The 22,614-nt window shown below is 36.3% G+C and overlaps 1 protein-coding gene and 1 non-coding gene across 3 annotated transcripts in view; both read left to right on the top strand.

Annotated features, from left to right (window-relative positions):
- LOC131152171 (actin-related protein 9) overlaps positions 1 to 13,600 on the top strand; it is an 88,511-nt gene extending 74,911 nt beyond the window's left edge. The window contains exons 14-20 of one of the 2 annotated variants that reach the window (XR_009135879.1): positions 1,433 to 1,503; positions 1,602 to 1,801; positions 1,879 to 1,922; positions 2,018 to 2,067; positions 2,162 to 2,323; positions 2,769 to 2,814; positions 4,350 to 4,400. Coding sequence is in view for 1 of the 2 variants with exons in the window: in XM_058103876.1 (XP_057959859.1) it covers positions 1,433 to 1,503; positions 1,602 to 1,801; positions 1,879 to 1,922; positions 2,018 to 2,067; positions 2,769 to 2,814; positions 4,350 to 4,400; positions 13,326 to 13,469 (606 nt within the window). In the remaining variant the exon portion in view is untranslated. Of the gene's footprint in view, positions 1 to 1,432; positions 1,504 to 1,601; positions 1,802 to 1,878; positions 1,923 to 2,017; positions 2,068 to 2,161; positions 2,324 to 2,768; positions 2,815 to 4,349; positions 4,401 to 13,325 lie in introns of those variants that run through there. The other variant, XM_058103876.1, reaches the window with a different exon arrangement.
- A 3,814-nt stretch (positions 13,601 to 17,414) lies between these two features.
- LOC131152514 (U11 spliceosomal RNA) lies at positions 17,415 to 17,541 on the top strand. The gene has a single exon (XR_009136011.1). It is a non-coding gene; the product is annotated as a U11 spliceosomal RNA (small nuclear RNA).
- Positions 17,542 to 22,614: the final 5,073 nt, after the last annotated feature.

The following is a 22,614-nucleotide window of genomic DNA, read 5'->3' as shown; positions in this document are numbered from 1 at the left end:
GGATGAGATTGGGTGGGATACGAATGTTAGTTTAAGATGTTCTTTGGGTAGTCCGTGGAGGTCCATTTTTAAATTTATCCTTCTTTCATCCCTCAACTAAACTTGGGGTGTGGAGGGGCTCTCGGGTCCATTTTGGAAAGACCTTTGACTGGGTAATGCATCCTTTTGCAATTCATTCCCTCGTTTTTTCAATTAGGCTCTGTGCAAAATGGAGCTATATCTTTCTTTGTGGGGGATTTGGGAAGCCCATATGTTTCCTAAAATCTCCATTTTAGGAAATGATTAGGGAGATGATAGAGCTGTCTTCCTTTTTATCTTTGTTGAATGGGAGTAATCTTTCATTGGGGAGGGATGTTCAACTCTGGTTTTTGGATCAGTTGGGACTGTTTCTTGTAAATCTTTTTTGGAATTCTGGACTCACTCTAATTCTTATTTCCCATTCTATCACTTCATTTGGAAGGCTAAGGCTACTATAAAATTAAGGCTTTTACTTGGTTGGTTGTGCTCAATAAATAGTGCCAATAACTTGCTGCAAATTAGGTGACCTTTGAAGGCTGTCTCTTCTGATGTACGTGTGCTCTGTTAAAAAAGTTCTGAGATGGGTTCTCATTTTCTTTTGGACTGAATATTCTTGGATGATTGAAATATGCTTTTTGGCATTTCTGGAGAGAGCTGTTTTTTCCTTTCTTCGGTTAGTGAATTGTTAGCTATTTCTTTCAAAGGCTTTGGTAGGGAGAAAGGACAAGGCAGTCCTATGGAACTGTGGAATATTTGCAGTTTTATGGGGAGTTATGTTTGGAGCATTATGCAAGGATATTCAATGAGAAGAAATTAAACAGGGTGTTGGTTTGGGGAAAAAATCAGTATTTAGCCTCACCGTGGTGCACTGGTTGGGGCTTTTTTTTTGAGAGGAATTAGTTTCCACAAGTTACATAGAGATTGGAGGAACATTTTGTAATGCTTATTTATTATCTTTTAGTATTTTTTAGCTGGTTTTACTGGATAATTTCAGGCCTTTTTTGGGGAGATGTCTCATTCTCCCTTGTGTAAATTCTCTTACTATTAATAAAATTTTCTTTTGCTATCAAATAAAAAAATTGAAATCTAGACGGATTCATTTGTGATTTTAATTGTCAAGTATCGAGAGACTGCACAGTGAGTGCAATGCGTCACTTGTAGGGGACTCCACATTGAATGTTTTGTAAGCATCCACCAAAACAGAGAGACCTAATAAATTTTACCTTGGCTGTTAGCCGCCTTGTGCAATTGTCCTTTATTAAGGTTTGGGACTGGTTGTGTGTGGAAAGAGTTAAGACGCTAAGTCAATAAAAATTATTGTTATTGATTTCCATTACATACTTGAACTTTTGATAAATCTTTTTAATTCTTGGGTTCCGAAATGTATTTAATACCTGAATGTTTTCTGAAATAGGTTCCTCCAATGGGTCTATTCTACCCTTTACTTTTGGTTCCAGATGTATATCCCCCTCCTCCCCGTTCTTGGTGGGCATCGTTCTTAAGGTTTTGTTGTTTTGCATTGTTTTTTGAATCATTTCTATTCCGAGTCCCTGACCCACTGTGTACTGGCTCTATATCACCAGGTTTCATGACTACGAGGACATGCTGGAGGATACTTGGCATGTGGATTTTCAAAGAAGACCCGACTTATCAGATAGCTTCTACCCAGGTGTCAACAGTGGATTTCCAATGTGGGAGAGCTACCCTGTTTTTCAAACTAAGCCGAAGAAAGAAGATATTGTTGGCCTTGCAGAAGCTATCACTAGTAGCATTCTCTCAACAGGTAGGCTAGGGCAAGCTCTTCGTATCTGACATGGTTAACTTTGATATAAGTGAGACTGTTTGGTGCTGTATTGACAGGGCGAATAGATCTTCAGAGAAAATTGTTTTGTAGCATACAGCTGGTGAGTTACTGCAGCTACTGTAAATGGTGTATTATTTTCTTCTAATATATGCAAATTGTCTTAGAAGAGTTGACTGACACAGTTCTGTGATTTAGATTGGCGGGGTCGCTTTAACAAGCAATCTTATTCCTGCTGTTGAGGAGAGGTTTGTTCTTTCTTATTTTCATATTAAAGAATGATATTATACAGTAGGGCTTATGGAAATCATTTTATTTTTCTATTGCCTTTTGTGTAATTAGTATGTTGCAGGTCATATAAACCAGGCCAGTGGAACACATGTTAAAAACTTTGTTGATTTAGAAAACCAGACAGATCAGGTCTGCCAGGATTGGGGATCCATTTTTGAAACTCAATCAATTGGTTAGGCTACCATGTGTGAAGAACTTACAAACATTAGTGAGGTTTGATCATGTCAGGCAATCCACTTGCTTATTTATTGGTTGAAATTTGTGGTTTCATGCTGCAATTCATCCACTGATTGCATCACTATATGTATCTGAATCCTTCAGAAGTGCTCTGAGCGCAGCTATTGCAAGTAAAAATGTTTTTAGTTTTCATTTATGGTATCTATTAATGTTAAAAAATTAGTTTGTGGCTTCTCACCTGTACTAGGCAGAAAATTTTGTTGCTGAACATATGTTCCTTTAAAAGTCACTATGATCACCAAAGGGAAATATAAATGAAGGCATTTATTGGAATTCTAAATCGCCCATTTTCAGGACAAGTGTTGGGAGTACACCATTTAAATGTTATCACATAACATGGACTTATTTAGTTCCAATTTTATTGGAGATTTAAGATCTCTGGTTATTTTTGATTTTGACATGTCAATCACTTTTGTTGCAGAGTTTTGCATGCAATTCCTTCAAATGAAGCAATTGATACTGTTGAGGTTAGTTTGCACATCCATTTTCTCTTCCCCAAGGATATTAACTCTTTGCTCTTTTATTTTTTTTATTTTTATTTTTATTTTTATTTTTATTTTTTATAACAGAAATCAGGCTAAGAACTGCTTAAATTCTTGTGCCTTGTACTCCAAATATTAGAAAATTTCGAACACTATCTTTTGCCAGTCCCTGGTGCCATTGCCGCATTACACCACTGTTCTTCCTGCCTTTCCTAGTTATTAGTAATAACATAACATTTTTCTTACCTCTTCTTTTTGGATAAAAAACGAAAAAAATTATTTAATCAAGGGGAGATGCATCCAGTTTGTTACAGCCCAATTATCATTATTGATAGTTCTTGCTTATGAAGGGGAGTTGGGTGCAATGGTAAGGTTGTTGCCATGGGGGTCACGGGCTCGAGGCGTGGAAACAGCCTCTTGCAAAAATGCAAGGATAGGCTGCGTACTATAGATCCATTGTGGTCTTCCCTGTCCCCATACTTCGCATACACGGGAGCTTTGTGGACCAGGCTGCCCTTTTTTTGATAGTTCTTGCTTATGAACGCTGTTGCTTCTCTTGCTTTTAAGGTATACTTTAGAGCTTAAAAGACATCGAAATGTTGTCAGTCATGTGTTTGACCTTAAGTTGTGTATATGATTGTCTATTGTTATATTATATAGATATCATTATTTACATTATTTCAATTTATTTATAGGTCTCTTTTACTTAATAAGATGTGACATAGCATAAAATCCATGATTTTTTGAAACTTTACTTTTGGGTTTGAACAAAATTTTGAATCCATATTACACAGCCTGCACACGCGCTACTATTATTCTTCTTTACCCTCATTATAGTGGTTGTATGCATTAAGGGCCCATTTAGTTGTGGAAAGCAATTTTTCATTTTTCATTTTTCATTTTCAAAAAAATTATAAAAAAGGTAGCTTATTTTTCAGCTTTTCAAAATTTTTGTTAAAACAATGGAAAATAAAGGATTTTTTAGTTGTCTTTTCTAAATTTTCAAGTAGTTACAAAATCACACATTGTTTTTTCAATTTCCAAAAATTATATGAGACTCAACCCTAGAAAATTATGAAAAGATATTTTCCAGCTTTCCTTTCCAAGTTTACAAAATTGGAAAACAACAGGTGGCTTCTTTTGTAATTATTTGAAAATAGAAAATAAAACAAATTACACAAGTGAATAAAGCCCAAACTTATTGTTTTCTAGTTTATTTATTTTTTAATATTCAAATGTTGCAAAATTGAAAATAAGCTGAATTTATTTTAATTCTTTGGAAGACTAAAAATAGAAAGTGAAAACTGTTTTCCACAAGTAAACAGGCCCTAAACTTTTCTGGAAGAAAAGAAGGAAACATTTTTGTTGTGCCTTTTTTTTGTAGTTTGATATAGAAAGTTTCAAGAACTGCATATCTTAGGCTGTTTGCCTACCCTAGTTCCATATTATTTCTCCAAATCATTTTTGTGCTCCCAGTGGTTCATGGAAATGCTAGCTGACTTAGTATGTATATTGAACAGGCTTTACAATCAAGGACAAATGCACCTTTTGTGCCCTGGAAAGGCGGAGCAGTAAGTCAATGATAATCTTATTATGGTTTAATGACCCATTTTTCTCATAATTGGTTCTTCTAAGGCTGATTCTGCTTAATGAGACATCGCATGGGTTGACTGAAATTAAATTGTTACTAAATTCTTTTGCATAACCATCTTTTGCTCCTGGTATTGATATTCTGTTGCTTTTTACAACAATACTTATTATTGTAAAACATATATTTTGTTTCTAAGTATGCCTAATATGCATGTTTCTTTTCCTCTTGTTGTGTCTGGTAGCATCAATTTGATCTGCATCTGCTTCTCAATCTTATCAGTAGCCTCTTGTGCATTCTGGGTAGCATAAAGCTATAAATGAAAGAATGGAAAACCTTAGGAGCTGATCTCTCAACTTTCAATGAAACAAGCTGTTGGTTGCTGGTTGGACTGTCTTTTAGTCTCAATATGAGCGTAGTTAGTGTAGTTTTGGGTGTGTATTGGATTAATCACCGAGTTTTAGTGAAGTCAGGGCAGTAGCTCCCTTTTTTGGTTGTTAGGGGAAAAAATCTTGACATATTGAAATTAGGATCATACTGATTTACAAAGGTGTATATAGAGCAATAAGTTGCGCAATGGCAATTTGATGAAATGGGTAGATTGAATAGGACTTCCAGGAGACTGAAATGACTACCTGATGGGGATCAGCATACCCTACCTATCTTATTTTCAGATGCTGTGACATGTGGACGGCCTCCCGATGTCCACATTTCCTTTGATGATATGCTGACACATGGACGACCCCTAGATGTCCATATCAGCTAATAATTATTTTGTAGATGCTTGAAGACTTTTCAGTGTGAAGAAGACCCGAGTAGAGATGCCGAAGCAAGTTCAATCTCAAGACCCATGTAGGTCCCACACGGCCTTGTGGGCCCCACATGAATTGGGTCTCCCTTTGACTTTTGTTTTATATTTAATTTGTAATCTTGCAAGATAACTTACTTGCTTGCATGTGCATGTCTTCGCAAGTTGTGTGTGTTGTAAGTTGTGTTAGTATTTATTATGTCTAGAAAGTTGGAGCATTTATTTTGTTAGTAACTTGTAAGAGTAATTAATGTGTCTAGTAAGTTGGTGTCTTTATTATTTGTGTCTCCCATGCTTGTGTGGGAATTGTTAGTTGTTTAATGTCTTTGACCCCCCTCCCCCCCAAAAATAAAAAGCTACCTAAGCTTATTAATGCTTTGTCCCCCAATGCTAGCTTATATATATACCCCTTCATTGTAAGAACTATGTAGAGAGAAAAAATTTTGAATATTGATATTGAAAGGATTTTCCTTTGCTGAAGCTTGTTATAGCTTTGTCCCATCCTTGTGATTGTGTAGTGAGAGGTTACATCGTTCTCTTCGGAGATTAGGTGGTGAGAGACCACTATTCTATCCAGCGACTCCATCCCTATCCCACTTTCACGACATCCCTCCATTAGCCACACGGCCACTGTCACTCCATTGCATTGCTGTGTTCGTTGGTTTTTCAAAGCTTGTACAAAGAACTTCAGGCGTGGACTACTTGTGTTGAAAAGCGTCAAATCATCCAAACAACTCTCTTGGTAATCTCAACATTTATTTGAACCCTTATTTTAAATTATAAGCCTTTGCTAGAAATCTGAAATTCCATATTTAATAAGCCCTTTGAATCCATAAATTGCAATATTGATACTCGCTAGTTTAAAATCAATTGTGGGAATATTGCTTGCTAACAATACAACTTAAATTCTTGAAATTTTGAATGACATCTTTGTTGCATATAACTTGATTCCTTTGTGAAATAATTCTTGAGACTTATTTCTGAACATCATACACCGTTTAAAAATTCAACATGTGAAATGAAGCTTGATTTATTGTGTTTATGTTTAGTTAATTGAGTTCTTAAATCAAGTTGTCTTGAGTGTATGTACTTGTGTGAGGGTTTAAACGGTGTATGATGCCGTTCAGAAATAAGTCCCAAGAGTTCTTTCACAAAGGAATCAAGTTATATGCAACAAGATGTTATTCAAAATTTCAAGAATTTAAGTTCTATTGTTAGCAAGCAATTTTCCTACAATTGATTTTAAACTAGCAAGTATCAATATTGCAATCTATGGATTCAAAGGGCTTATTAAATATGGAATTTTAGATTTCTAGCAAAGGCTTACAATATAAAATAAGGGTTCAAATAAATGTTAAGATTACCAAGAGAGTTGTTTGGATGATTTTGACGCTTTTCAACACAAGTAGTCTACGCCTTAAGTTCTTCATACAAGCTTTAAAACACCAACGAACGCTGCAATGCAATGGAGTGATGGTGGTCGTGTGGGTGATGGAGGGAAGTTGTGAAAGTGGGATAGGAATGGAGTCGCTAGATAGAATAGTGCTCTCTCACCACCTGATCTCCGAAGAGAACGACGTAGCCTCTCACTATACAATCACAAGGATTGGACAAAGCTAACAAGCTTCAACAAAGGAATTTCCTTTCAATATCAATATTCAAAACTTTTTTCTTTCTACATAGTTCTTACGATGAAGGGGTATATATATATAAGCTAGCATGGGGGGACAAAGACATTAAACAGCTAACAATTCCCACACAAGCGTGGGGGAGACAGATAATAAATTCGCCAACTTACTAGACACATTAATTACTCTTACAAGTTGCTAACAAAATAAATGCTCCAACTTTCTTGACATAATGAATACTAACACAACTTACAACGCACACAACTTGTTGAGACATGCACATGCAAGCAAGCAAGTTGTCTTGCAAGATTACAAATTAAATATAAAAAAAGGTCAAAGGGAGGCCCAATTTGTGTGGGGCCCACAAGACAGTGTGGGGTCTACATGGGTCTTGAACTTGGACTTGCTTTGGCTTCTCTTCTCGGGTCTTTCTCACACTGAAAAGTCTTCAAGCATCTACAAAATAATTATGAGCTGATATGGACATCTGGGGGTCGTCTATGTGTCAGCGTATCATCAAAGGAAATGTTGACATCGGGAGGCCGTCCACGTGTCACAACATATGAAAATAAGATAGGTAGGGCATGCTGATCCCCATCATCTCTCCCGGACCCAAAAAAATTCTTCTCTGAAGAATTAGAGATGAAGTACTGAGAGTAAAATTCTGGGTTAAGATGAAAGAGAACTTCCTTATGATTCCAACTCCTTTCGGGAAGTGGCTTATCTCTCCACTTGATTACGAACTTGCAGTATGATCCTGCTTGTGTGAACTTTGCCTTATTATCCAAGATTGCATCAAGGTTCTTGGGCGTGGATAAGGGTAGAGGCAAAGGCAATTTCAGGTTTCTAGTTTTAAAGAGGAGTGGGAAATGGAGTTGGTTCACCTGCAGGGTCAGAATTTGAAGGTTCTACGAAAGAAGATGCTACCAGAAATGGGGTTAGATTTCAATATTAAAAACATTGCTTATGCTAAAATAAACAGGAATATTAAGCTTGTAAGTATCAGAACCAGTTTTTTTTTAAATTTTGAAATGATCCATCTTGTTAGCATGTAACTCTCCCACCTTTCCTACAGGAATCTGCTCAGGACAAATACGGACTATAACCATATCACCCTTTAAAAATTCTTTCAACGTGCAATGTATATCAACACGAGATTTATAATGTTCAAAATTCAAATTAACCTTCACTCTTATTTCAGAGTATAGATTGTGTATATGCTTTGCAAAAGCATCAGCCGTTCATATGCAAGCTATTGGTTTATATCGTTGCGAGTATGTTGGATGAACCAGCTTGTCAGAAGCAAAAGCAATAATAGTTTTTTGCCTTTCCTTGCAGCTGCTATATGTTGCAAATTGTGAAATTTACATTGTGAATGAGGGAAATTCTCACCAGAGCTTTAGGTTACTGGAATAATTTCCATTCAATAGGGATCCCAGATGGTGGAAATTTATCTTTTTAAAAATATTTTTCTGATACCCACCTTGATTCAGGAAAAAACCTAACTAAAACCATAAAATTAACTGTTTTCATGCTTCTGTAGCAGCCTGCTTCTTAGGCTTTAACGGCATTTGAGAGCCTTTACTCTTATTCCTGTTGCTATTTTTTTTGGGCAATTTGGAAAGAAAGAAATAGAATGGCCTTCTATGGGACAGTTTCTTCTCTGCAGGCTGTTAAAGATAACTGGTTTTCCATGATCTCTGGTTGGCATTGTGTATTGCCTGGGAGGGACCTCCCTGTTTTTCTTGATTTCTTGGATGCACTTCAGTGGCTGGTATTCGTTTCAGTTTTTTTGTTTGTTTTTTGTTGTATTTGATTGGCATCTTCTTGATACCCTGTTTGTCTTTAATATAGGTTTCTTTGCTGATCTAAAAGAGTATTAAGTCTTTGGTTTATTTATTTCACTTGGCTGGGTATAGAATTCATTCTTTTGAGAACATACCTCACGTTTGTTTCACAAAATGGAATGGTGTGGGGATGGGGGAATGAAAAATTGAATGAATAAAAAAAGTCGGGTAAGAAATTCAAGTTGATACGCAATCACCAAAGTTTGAGGAATTCAGATGCATTGATAGCAACAGTGATCAATTTAAGGACAAAGCTCCTAATTGGATCCTCCAGAAGGTCAAAATGGTGAGCAAAGCCATTGGAGTCTCATTTGATGAAAATTCGTGGAAAAAGCTGTGACCCTATTAAAGGAAATAGAGGAGAAGAAGAGATTGGGAGGCAAACAAACCTTGAGAGGAATGTCAGTAACAGCAAAAAGGAAGATAAGAGCAAAGAATTGAAGAGAGAGGAATTTTCGTCAAACTACGATGGGAATGGGAGTTTTCCAGATCCTGAGGTTGACTGCGACAGGGATTATTTTTTGGATTGACCTTGAGGCTTATTTCTTGGAATGTTTGGGTCTCTCACTAATAAAGCTAAAAGTACAGTGGTGAAGTGCTTCTTGAATGCCATATTTTCCTGGTATTTTACTCACGTGTATGGACCAGTTGAAGGACCATCCAGGCACTTATATTTGAATGAACTGTATGATATTAGAACAAAATAGGATGCTCCTTGGTTAATTGGAGGGGATCTCAAAATGGTGCTCTTCCTTTGCAAAAGGAATAGGGGAACATCAGAGAATGCAAAAATGAAATATTTAAGGGACTTCTTGATGATAATGCTTTTATTGACACCCCCCCCCCCCCCCCTCCCTCTCTTATTGGCACCATTTTACTTGGTCCAACTTAGGAGAACCCCTCTTTCTCAAGAATTGATACATTTTTTAATCTTGATGGGCCTGGGAAGAGTACTTTCTGAAAGTTACCCAAAAGCTTCTCCCTAGCCTACCTCTTACCATTTCCCATATTCCTGGGCATTAGGGGAATGAAGGATCAACTTCTTTCTGTGTTCAAAATGTGGCTCCTACAATAAGGTTTTCAGAAGCTTATCAAGGAGTGGTGGTATACTCTCCACTTTGAAGGCTTTCAATCTTTGTTTGACTTCATAGATCAAAGGATAACTCAAATGATGGAATAATAAGACCTCCCACTTTCATAATTTTTGTGCCGAAGAAGGGTAAATCCATCGAGATGTCGAATTTTTGATCTGTTACCTTAGTTTCTAGAGTTTATAAAACCGTCACTAAAGTTTTAGCTAACAGGTTGAGTTTGTGAGGTGTAGGCAAATTGTGGATGCCATTTTGGTTGCCAATGAGGTTGTTGAGGACATTTAGAGAAGGAAGAAGGGACTCATTTTAAAGTTGGATTTGAGAAAACTAATGATTGAGTGAATTGGAATTTCTTAAATTGGATTTTTGTGAGAAAGGAGTTCAGTGAGAGATGGCAGCATTGGATTGGAGTTTGTTTGCATAATGTGAGCTGCTTGTTTTTAGTGAATGGTGAGCCTAGATCTTGGTTGAAGGCTACAACAGGGATTAGGCAAGGTGACGCTCTTTCCCTGTTTTTGTTTGTTTTAGTGGTTGATATTTTAAGTAGGACGGTGGATAGGGTTGTAGATGGAGATTTACTGAAAGGGCTGTAGATAGAGGTTTACTCAAAATAGGGTGGAGTCTAAATTTTAAAAGAACTCTGATACCATTTGTTTGCCAAGATGCAACTCAAGGGGAGGGGGAGTGAATTGGGTTTAATAAAAATTAAATGCTTGGTATCAAATGCAAAATGAATTAAAACAACTCAAGCAAATACACAATATAAAAGCAATCAAATAAATAAAGCAGGGGTAAAGACAGAAAACACTTACATAATGGTTCAGCTCTTCTCGCCTACATCCACTCTCTCAAGGCCAACCACTTTGAGGTTCTACTAATCCCTTATACTAATTACACCGCTTTGGTTGAATGGAAGCAAGGTCACTAATTTACAAGAGATTTTGATTACAACAAAAAATTCCTCGTAAGGAAAGATTTACAAATTTGAAGCACAAATTGATAACTCTCACCCTACATTTGGGAGAAGTCTTAGATTTGGGGTTGTGTGGATTTGGACAAAATGTAATACATTGTATTGATTTTTGTTCAAATCCAACCAAATCCAAATCCAAGCCTCCAAATCCATGCTCCCAAATGTAGTGTCAAAGAGTAAACAAGTGATGGCACAAGAGTTTTGTGACTTACCTCACAATAAGCAATTTAAGGCACAAGAGAGATTAAGAGAGAAGAAAGAGTTTAAGCACTTAGATATTCAATATGGAAATGTTCTCTCAAGTTACTTGGGTGTAAGGGGACATATTTATAGAGTACTTGGTCAAACTAGCTGTTTTTTTTTTTTTTTCCTGTTATGAGTTAATTAGTTATTTAGATTGGTTGACCTATTTTACAGGCCAGTTGACTGCTCGAGCTTTCTGCCTAGGCTGATAGTCTTGCAAATACTGAGCGGTTGACTGCTTGGGCATTTTGCCTTGGCTGGTCGACCGCCCTCTCTTGGCCAGTTGACCAACCCTAGCATAGCCTGGAAGAATCTCTTAGTGGCTTTTTTTTTTTTTTTTTCCCAGTTTTTTTCCTCTTGTATCATGACCTTCATATTCTTAGAGAGATACAAATGTAGAACTCATTACATTTGAGAGAAACAAATATAAGTAAATAAGAAATAAATCTTCAAGTTCTCTCAATTTTTTAACTCTAATGGCTTGAACCGATTGAACCACAAGTTAAAAGCACAAAGTCATTAGAACAAATATTTTATCATCATCAAAATCCAGTTAATGAAACCTTGTGCCTAACACAAAAGCCTTTTAAAAAATAGTAATAATAATTTCCAACATGTATTGGGCCATTTCTAACTTGTGTCGCATAAGACACTTGGGCCTCCTAAAGGTGTATTTGTGTTTCTTAGTACATATGTAACAAGCTAGGAGCATACATTGGTGTTTTCTTTGTTTTCTTAGTTTCGTTACTTGCATTAGTAAGCATGAGTTAGTGAGGGTATTATGGCTATTGTGATGTGTTAGACATATATCATGAATAGAGGGAGACATCCCTGTGATTAGGTTTTCCAATTTACTAAACATTGTTAACAAGATCAGATAAGCTCAAAGGACTGAAGGATGCGAGTCTAATTATAAAGAAAGGATCTCCACAGGCTATAAATGTGGAAGCACAAAACAAAAAGACTGATCAAGCTAAAAAATTGCTGGAAGGCTCTTGCACACATGACCCACTTCTGTATCTCTTCAAATTTGAGCAAGATGATGCATGCATGCATGCACATTCAATAACTTGCTGTAAGAGAGATGGGTGTGTCCAACAATCACATCAGTAACCAATGTTCCAAGCATTCAAATTAAACATGAAAACTAAAGATCATCTAATATTTAAAATTTATTCTTCTAGAAATATGTAAAGTCAAATAAATATCTAGAACAATTAAGATATTCTAGATTTGTAGGGAATAATACATGCATAATCAAAATATTTTCTTAAGCATCAAATCAATCAAAATATTGTCCATCTTTTTTTGTGATATTTTTCAGCTGTTCTTAATATTTTGTACCACTAGTTTATAGTAGCGCAATAGGAACAGCAATGAAATAAACAAATAATGACTATAATGCTGATAAGTACTTGTTGGCATCCTAATTCCCAACTCCAATGCCCCTTGCTCCTCAGTGGCTCTTCCCTACCCCTCCCCGCTCCCCTCCCACGTGGCGGGCACCCACAACTCTTTCAAAAACAAATAAATGACAAAAATAAGAACCAAATTAGAAACCATCAGTATTGGGTGACCTATATTGGTCTCACTACGGGTGAGCCCCTTGCCCACTTTTTGCAACATGCTGCAGTTTGAAGAAAGATTTTCTCCTTGATGGGGCACCTCCTAAATCACCGGCAGCATGAAGGTCCCATACATATGTTAAAGTCTCAGTTTGTGGGAAGGGATTTGTGTGGTGTTCAATGCAAGAATTGACACTCTTCAATGACTACAATTTTGTCATTAACATTAAGAAACAAATTTATGCACAGAGTTCGAGAACAAATTTGAGACTGCATTTGAAATTGCGTGAATTTCAATAGAGCTCCATAAAATTCTGAATTAAAATTTATCCAAAATCACATGATTTCAAGATCACAATCCTGAACTTGTATTCTCAAATGCAATGATAAGACATTTTTTGGTGTCCAAGATACAAATATTTCAACTTGTCAACAGATACTCTTTTAATTGCTACAGATTTCTGTTGTAGAGCTATTTTGGAAAGATTAACAGCATTTCAAATTTTGAAATCAGTGAATTGAGAGTGACATACAACAACAACGACAACACCAATAACAAATATTAGAGTATAAATATTGTTGTTGTTGAGAGTAACATATTAGATTATAAATATTGTACTGTCTTTAGATCAGCATCGTAGGCTGGTAGCCTAACCCATGTCTACTTTCGATGCACCTGCTTTTGGGAAATACAGCATTTTATGTTTTCTCCATGTTTTTATGTAATGTAATTGGATCTGTTGTTCATGACAGGTTCTTGGAATTCTCGACTTCAGTCGTGATGCGTGGATACATCGCGAGGATTGGATACGTAGTGGGATTCATGTGGGTAGTGGCAGAAAATATAAGGATTCTTACTTTCTTCAGGCACAAGCAATGTGTTACATTAATTCCTAAGCTTTGATAAATAACAGTGTTTTAAATTGTTCCATATTGTATAGCATTTGCTTTGTCAGAGAAACCATCAGAAGATGAAATGGAAAAAAAAAAAGAAAAGAAAAGTTGTAAAATAGTTTACTAACTTCAAATAATCCTTCAAAAGCTTTCTTAATTTGGGATGAGAAGAAAGCTCTTACTTGAGTTGGGAATTCTATCCATATCAAGCCAAACTGGCCTCAAAAACTTTTATGAGTTTCGGCCAAACAAAATAAGAACAACTTTCTTGAGCTCGGATTAAATTCAAACGGTGCAAAATTTGACCTAGCCAAGCTCAAATATTTAAGAGTTCAATTCAGCTCAATTTGTTTGCGGACTCAACTCGAATTGGGGGCACAAATTGCTACACCTGTGTTTCAATGTTGGGCTCAAAAATCACAAAATAATGAATTTGATTGTGTTCAGTACTTCGCCATTTTGATATTTTGTCTGGATACACTTTTTTTGTCTTATCTGAAATTTGAATAAAGTTATTGTGTGAAGAAACAGTGATATGTTCATGCCAAGTCTTTGAACTTGATCAGTGTATCCGAATATTTATATTATTCTTAATGTCTTGAATCAGTAGTGAGGGCAATAGTTCTGCGATACACTTTCATCCATGTCCTTGAGGAAGGTGCCATGTATAAACATCTTCTAATTACATTTGCTTTTAGCAGGTATTCCCTTAAAATTAATTAAACCACAAAGCAACAATTCAATAACATTAAGATCGATGATACATAACTTCTTGAGATTAGATAAGTTTTCGTTATATTTGGTCCGTCAATATCTAGCATCAAAGAATTTCTCTTCCTTTAATAAAAAATCAGATGGTTGATCTAGAAAGCAAGTCCTTGGTAGGCCAAAGATCCTTCCTCATCACTGAAAATTAAGCTAGCTTATGTATCTGCGCTAATGTCACTCTTATTGACTCATGAATTTGTTTCCTCTTGGGGTTCCTCCCCATTTCACCTATAATAGTTTGAAGTGTCGAATTCAAAAGTAGGATCAATGGATTGTTGTATCTACTGAACTAGATTATTTTGCATGTTTAGTTTAATTAGTGGTAGAATTATGTGTATTTGGAGGCTCTTTTGCAATAGACATGTCTTCTAGGAGTTTATTTGTAATTTTATGTATCTTAAGACTTTCTTATAAGGCTGCGAGTCATGTTTAGTTTTTGATGACTTTGAATTTTGAAGTTTAACTTGAGTTCCACTCAATTGTATCTCCTCTTTCCTCCTCTCTTGCTCCATCTTCCTTCTTTTCTTATAGCTTGTGAGGCATGTTTAGTTTTTGATGATTTTCAATTGAGAAGTTTAACTTGCGTCTCCGTCAATTGTATTTCCTCATTCCTCCTCTCATATCCTTGTCTCCCAAATTATCTCTTGGTGGTAACTCTTGATGCTATTCTACATCATTTAGTATCACAGCCCATAATTGATCTTTGTTCTTCTATTTTAATCCCCAATTTTTCACTTTTTCTTTTTAACAAACTAAATTTCTTCGTCTTTGGTTTCTTCATCCTCTGTTCTTCTTTCTCATGCTTTTTAGCTATTTCCTTTTATTCCATTTGTACTTTTTGTTTTGTTTGTATTCCTGAAGTAATTTCTATCCTAATATGTTAAAAGTTCTCTTCTCTTTTTCTTATTCTCTCTCTCTCTCTCTCTCTCTCTCTCTCTCTCTCTCTCTCTTTGATTTTCTATATGAACCGTCAATTACTAATCCTACAATTCGAGAGAGAAAAAAAAAATTGCCACCTTGTGTTTCAAACCCCACTTTTCTGCGACACATCTACCACCTATTTGTGACACGTCCACTACCATTAAAAACAAAAACCCTCCACTGGCTATTCCTTAAAATTTCATCACTATAAGACCATTAGAGAACCCACAAATCATCTATTTCCTATATTTTTCTCAACGCACCACTGCAATTAAAACCAATCTATATTTCGTTCCAAAGTTCATCACTTGAAAGCCATTGCTAGCACACTCGAAGTTCAAGAAATATTTTGTCGAGATCCTTAGAAAGAGTAGTTTTGCACATTTCACATGCTAGCAACACACGTTAGATTTTTTCTTCTATTCTGCAACTTCCGAAGTCATGAAATATTTGTTTCTAGCCATTGTAATTTGATTTTTTTTTTCTTGCAGAAAAAAAAAAAAAAACTAAATTTTTTTAAGAACTTCAAGAGAAAGTTGATTGTTAAGCTCAACACACATTTTAAGGGATCCATCAATGATGTCTATCAAAATCAGACCAAATTGTTGCCATCTATAAGTTGTTTATAAGATCTGTTTTAATTTTCATGAAACATTCCAAAATAAAGGACAAATTGCAAAAAGTTTTTTTAAGAAATGGGAGTCAAGTTTGTAGTTTTACATGAGTAGATTGAATAGTATCATCAAATTTGCAAAGGGCTTTGATTATATAGTTGCAATATATATCTATATAAATGCAATAACATAGTTTGAATGGCTTTTGTCATGCTCTATGCATTATATTAAGCCATGACCTCTCTCAGCTACAGAGGAAGCCAACAAAAACACAAAAACAATAGTTTATTTGATTGTCCTACACAATAGTTTTCTGTTCCCATCATAATGATTTTAAATTTAACGAAAGAGGTCATGGCGGAAGTGACTTTAAATCTAAAGCACTAAATATATCTTAGCACGCGACACTTATCTCTTTTAGCCCTTACATGAATTAATTCTGTACCACTGCATACAAGCCAAAAAAAAAAGTGTTCTAAGGATCCAAAAATATTAAAATATCCCTACAACTGTACCACATTTTTTTTTGGCTTTTCAAACTTCTTAAATTGAATTAGTTGATAACCAAAGTACGCAATTTGGATAAAAAAATACAAACCAATAAGTCACATCCAACCCAAACATGCTCAAAAGCCCACAAGGTGACTCCATGAGGTTAATAATCTTGTTTCTAAGGGACTAATTGAACATTTGAGCATGCATGATGATCGCAAACTATTGTACAAGATTCCCAAGTTTTCAATTTTTATGTCATTGTTACTTGTCAATTTACTTTTACACTATGTTTAAAGGATTTGAATTTGAATTTGAATTTGAATTTGAATAAGATATAATATAATATTAAAATTTATTTAAATTAATTTAATTTCAAATTTAAAGTCTCAAAGTCTAAAATTTGAAACACACATGGGCAACATTGGAACAATTCAAATTGAACAAAGAAAATTCCCCCACGAAAGAAACTTTCCTGTGGAATGAATGCTTCATTCTCATGATCATTCTCTAGAACCACATAGATCCGCAAATGGGTTCTCAAGTGCTCCAGATAACAGGGCACTGCAGCTGCACCAAACAGTCAGACACCAGATTTCCACATATCAACCATTCGTAAATGATAAACCCATTCTTCCTAGTAACAAAATGTCATGGACCATGCATAAACCAAATTCCTCAAGAGTCCTATGATCTAAAGCTACAATCACAGCGTAATAATACCTCCGAATCCTTGCCTAACTCATCCACATAGTTTTTCACTCCCATTGAATTCGCTCAATACCCCATCAAGACATTGATCCATTCCTTTGACGAAAGACAAAACAAAAGCACCCACAACAATATGCACCCAATTCCAACAAAGAGAAAAACTTTTTAATAATACAAGAGAAATAAATCAGGAAAAATGCAAAAGAGACAAATGGGCTGTGAATGCATGTGGACGGGGCAGAGATGGCGAGTAAATCATGGGCGGTGATCGGAGTGTGGAGGCGAGAGGTTTGAAGAGGAATTTCATCGAACAGGGGGTGGGCAATTTCAGAGAAGAGAGGGAGAGTAGGCTATCAGAAATAATAATCCCACATCGGCGAGATGGAGAGAGCATGTAGGAAGAGATGACTATAAATAGAGACGGGAGCGCGACCGTCAAATTTAAAAGGGTCAGTTGGCTAAATATGCCACGCTCGCCCGCGTCTGGTGAGTGCTGTATGGCTATCAAGACATATGGCTGACATAATTTGTGGAACCTCATAGGGTTGGCTCGTTTGGCCGACCCTCCATTGAACAGCAAAGATATTGTTTTTATTATGTTAATGGTTAATTAAAAATACTAAGGTTCTTTTAAAAATATAATTTTATAATGAAGTTCAATTTATAATTTGAAATAAATCATTGGAAATATACGAATATAGAGGAGTGGTTGATTCTTTCTAATGGCCAAATTTACTATTGTTTATGTAAGTCAATATTGAAAATTATCCTAATTTTTTAGGAGTACAAAATGTATAAGACAAATTAGCTCAAGGAAAAAAAAACAAAAAATTAATAAGTCAATAGTTTAAGAGCAGGTTGAAAGTGTTGACATATTTTTTTGCCCATCTTATTATTCATTTTACCTTCTAAAACTTTCAAATGCACGACATAACTAAATAAGGTTTATTATATATTCACAACCAATTAGCAATTAATAAAAGATAATTTAGCAAATGAAGCGATTGACTGCCCCTACGATCCGATCAACTATTCATGTTCTCGAGAAGATTAGGTTTATCAGTTCGTAAAGGATGGTTGATGCATGCAGTAAAATTGTTAAATTTTATTATTTTTTAAAAAAATTCTTTTTATAATCTTCCAATCCATAAAGAAATATTTCATGAAATCTATATAGAGGAATGAACCACACGAGACCACATTGCATTTGTTATCATTTCATTTCTTTAATTTTGTTATGGAATAAAAAAGTCGAAGACCTCCGATGAGCCTTCCGATCTCCGATCACTTGAAAAGGATGAGAACAAAGGTGGCTTGGAGGACCTGGGGTGTACTACGGGGGATCACTATGATGCATAAGTGAGAGACTGCTTTAGAGAGGTTATATGCAACAGTAAAGTGTAGTTATGAATGAGATACCTTGGCCTCTCCACCCAAGTCCCTATTAATAGCAACGAAATTTGACCCAAGGATGTAATGCCATTTATTGGTGAGTTATGGCGTAGGCGTGAATCGCTCTTGGCCTTTATGGAGTTGACACCAGCTGTTTATGGCGCGGGCGTGAGTCACTTTGGCCTTATGGCATTTGACCCATTCTAAGTAGCTGCCTTTGAGTGTTGATGACCTTGATTGCTGCTGCGTCTTAATTATCCCATATGGCAGATTGACCCTTTGACCTTGGTATATTTAGGGTATATCAGTTACCCCCCCCCCACCCCCCTCCTTTAGTTTAGAATTTGTGGAGCTTACTTCTAAAATTCGGAAGTTTTTTTTTTACCTGCTCTTGCTCAGCCCTTTTTGCCGAACATTTTTTGTCGAGCTATTTTTGCTTAGCTGTTCTGGCCGAGCTATTCTTACCGAACTTTTCTTGCCGAGTTGATTTTTTCCGAGTTGCTCTTCATGGACTTTTCTTGCCGAGTTACTCTTCCTAGGCAATTTCTGGTGAGCTGCTCTTCGTGGCAATTCTTGTCGAATTGTTTTTTTCCAGGCTGCTCTCCATGGATTGTTCTTGCCGAGCTGCTCTTTGTGGGCAATTTCTGTCGAGCTGCTCTTCGTGGCAATTCTTGCTGAGCTCTTTTTTCCGAGCTACCCTTCGTGGGTAGTTTCTGCCGAGCTATTCTTGATGAGCTTTTTTTTGCCTAGCTGCTCTCCAGGGACTATCCTTGTAGCACCCGACCCGCCACGTGGGTCTGGAGTGCTAGTAAAATACATATAAGTCTCTCTGATACCACCTGTAGCATATATAAATGCAACTCGCCCTAACTAGGGAATCCCGGGGGCACCTGCCAATACTTAAATTAAACCATATAGTGGAAGATTTATAAAATATCCAAACGATTTACCAGAGTTCTATCTATTCCCAAATACATACACACCATTATCTGTCTACATATTACAATCCCAAAATAACAAAATAAGAAATCTAGTTTCTCACCAGTCCTGATAATCACTCCCAAAAGTCTAATCACAACATCGAGGTAAGCTAGGTACGGTTCCCTAAAGGACCTAAAAAATAATTTGTATAATGGGGTGAGACACTTCTCAGTAAGACGGATTATATTATTATCAGTGTGTGGCTAGCATGAGTTCTCGTGTGAATATCAAATTTCCATTATTTAACTGTATATGAAATGACGTTTTATAACTGTACTACACTGTTTATATATGAAAATTCATAATATCAGAATAATAAATTATTGGCTCAATATAGCCCTTTTATAGTAAATTTGCCCATATATGCATAAAAGATACAACTTGGACTGCTGTATTAGCGTTGTCACGCTATCATAAACTCATACAACATGCTTTCCCCCATGACAAATTGTGCAGCTTGAAGATTGGACTCAACATATGGCCGACCGACCATAACTGAGTAAGTAAAGGTAGTAAGTACAATTGTGCCTACCTATGGTCATCCGGAACTGCATCGGATGGGCCACCCTGCACTTTTCTCAAGGGAGAACTGTGCCTCGGTCACCAATCGTCTATCCATCATCACACTATCATCCTAGTGTGATTGCACTTCTTGCCAACATATAACTACGATACCGTGCTCATAACATCACATTTCATATCCACAAGGTTCTAGAATCATATATGACAATTTACACAATAAAAACTGTTTTATTCTCATTTCATATAAAACCTGTCATTTATTAACTTTTGGCCCTCGGCTGTCATATTAAATCTCGGCCTCAGCTGTCATATCAAATTTCGGCCCCCGACTGTCATATTAAATCTCGACCCTTGACCGTCATATCAAATCTCGGCCCCCGACCGTCATGTCATACTATGTATTATCAGTAAAAACATTCTGCTCATATATACCATTTGAAAATTGTTCTCATGCCACACAATTTTTATCTGATAAATCATAAATAAAATAAAATGATGGGGAAAGACATAAATTTCTAAAAATAGGGTCTGAGTATCTCCAGGGTTTTATTTAACTTAAACTATTTATTTTATAGAAAATAAGAGAATTCAAGCCAATCACAAAAATTTTCCCCAAAAACATATAACAGTCAAAACCATCCTTTTATATACCCGATTCGTTAAAAAAAAATCATATATTGCAATTTAATTGGTCCATATTTCAAAATTAATTGACATAATATAATCCCCTAACCTGGCTTATTGGGAACCCTATTTCACGTCCTGCAGTGTTCGAAACTCAAAACCCTGAAATTACATTTTCCCCAAATTAATCAACTTAACACAAAATATTTATCATTTAGCATTTCCTAGGCCTTATATACTCCAAATTAACAATAAAACCCTAAAATACCCTGGTTTTGGAGTGGTGCCTGGAAAGTCCAGTTCAAAAATCCACTCCACTAGACTTGTAGAGAAACGCCCCTAGATCCTTGTGACGGCTTCCAATCGTCTATTCGGATGACGAATGGTGAGAAATCAAAGAGAAAGAGTGAGGGGCACAGGTTTAGAGAGAGAGAGAGAGAGAGAGAGAGAGAGAGAGATTTATGTTTACTTAATGAAGAAGTAACTAAAAAAATCTATTTATAACCCTTTGACTTGACACAATTTGTTGAAAAAATAGGACCTTCATTGACAAATCGTAGAAGAACATTTGTCGACGAAAGAAGGGGTTCGTCGAGGAACCATATGCCTGAAATTCCTCTTGGTATTTCTTCGTTGACGACACCTGAATTTCGTTGACGAACCACATAAGGACATTTGTCGACGAAAGCAAGGAATTCGTTAAGGAACTACTGCCTTTTAGAATTTTCTTTTTTTTTTCTTTATTTATTTCCTTATTTTCGGGTTCGAGTTTCTACAATCTTCCCCCCCCCCCTTATAGAAATTTCTTCCTCGAAATTTGCTAATTGATTTCCATTACATCTCCTGTATTATCACTAATCTGCTGATTCGACTCTAGGAAGAGCCGGCGGTTACCCACATAGCATCCCCATCCCAAGTTTATTAAATACCCTCACTTATGGCGGAGGAATACCGTGGTTACACACAATGTCTCGAGAGATTACAATATCCATACAAAACTCTCTTAGAGACCATCCATAAAAAATAACAATAAACAACTGACAAAACAAAACAACCTACTTTAAGAAACCTATATACAAAACCAACTCTTACCAACCGCTCTACTTACTAGAGTAGTTGTGGATACTTTTGACGTATTTCTGTCTCTGATTCCCATGATGCTTCCTCCACTATATGATTATTCCAAAGCACCTTTACAAGTGGAATCCTCTTAGTATGTAGTCCTGTTCCTTATAGTCTAGAATCTGAACCGGTATCTCCTCATATACCAACATATCCTTGAGCTCCAAAGACTCGTAACTAATCACATGTGAAGGATCCAGAATGTACTTCCTTAGCATGGACACGTGGAACACGTCGTGAATCCTAGACAATGATGGGGGTAATGCTATTTTGTATGCCACCGGACCAACTCTTTCTAGAACCTCAAATGGCCCGATGTATCTAGGGTTTAGTTTCCCCTTCTTCCCAAATCTCATTACCCCTTTCATCGGAGCAATCCTAAAAAATATGGCATCACCTATCTCAAACTCCAGCTCTCACCGGCGTGTATCTACATAGCTCTTCTACCAACTTTATGCTGTCTTAATTCTTTTCTTGATAAATTAGACCTTTTTAGAGATCTGTCGAACAAGTTTCGGTCCCAAAATTTTTCGCTCACCGACCTCGTCCCAATACAACAGAGATCGGCACCTCCGACCATACAGTGCCTCATACAGTACTATCCCAATACTAGTCTGATAACTGTTATTGTATACGAACTCAACTAATGGTAGATATTTAATCCAACTACCCCCAAAATCCAGTACACACGCCCGCAGTTAATCTTCTAGAATCTGAATGGTCCTCTCTGATTGACCATCGGTCTATGGGTGAAAAGCAGTACTAAAAGTAAGTTGAGTTCCTAGTGCTTCCTGTAGACTTTTCTAAAACTAGGAATTAAACCGAGGGTCCTTATCTGAAATAATGGATGCAAGCACCCCATGCAATCTGACTATCTCCTGCACATAGAGCTTTTCCAGTCTGTCAAAAACTACTCAAATAACATTCTGTCCCTGAAGTGCCGATGGCAATCCTATGACAAAGTCCATGGAAATATGCTCCCACTTCCACTTAGGAATGAG

Source organism: Malania oleifera, chromosome 3 (assembly GCF_029873635.1).
Source record: "Malania oleifera isolate guangnan ecotype guangnan chromosome 3, ASM2987363v1, whole genome shotgun sequence".
NCBI classification, from domain to species: domain Eukaryota; kingdom Viridiplantae; phylum Streptophyta; class Magnoliopsida; order Santalales; family Ximeniaceae; genus Malania; species Malania oleifera.
The sequence above is the reverse complement of the archived record's forward strand: the minus strand, read 5'-3'. Positions and strand labels throughout refer to the sequence as shown.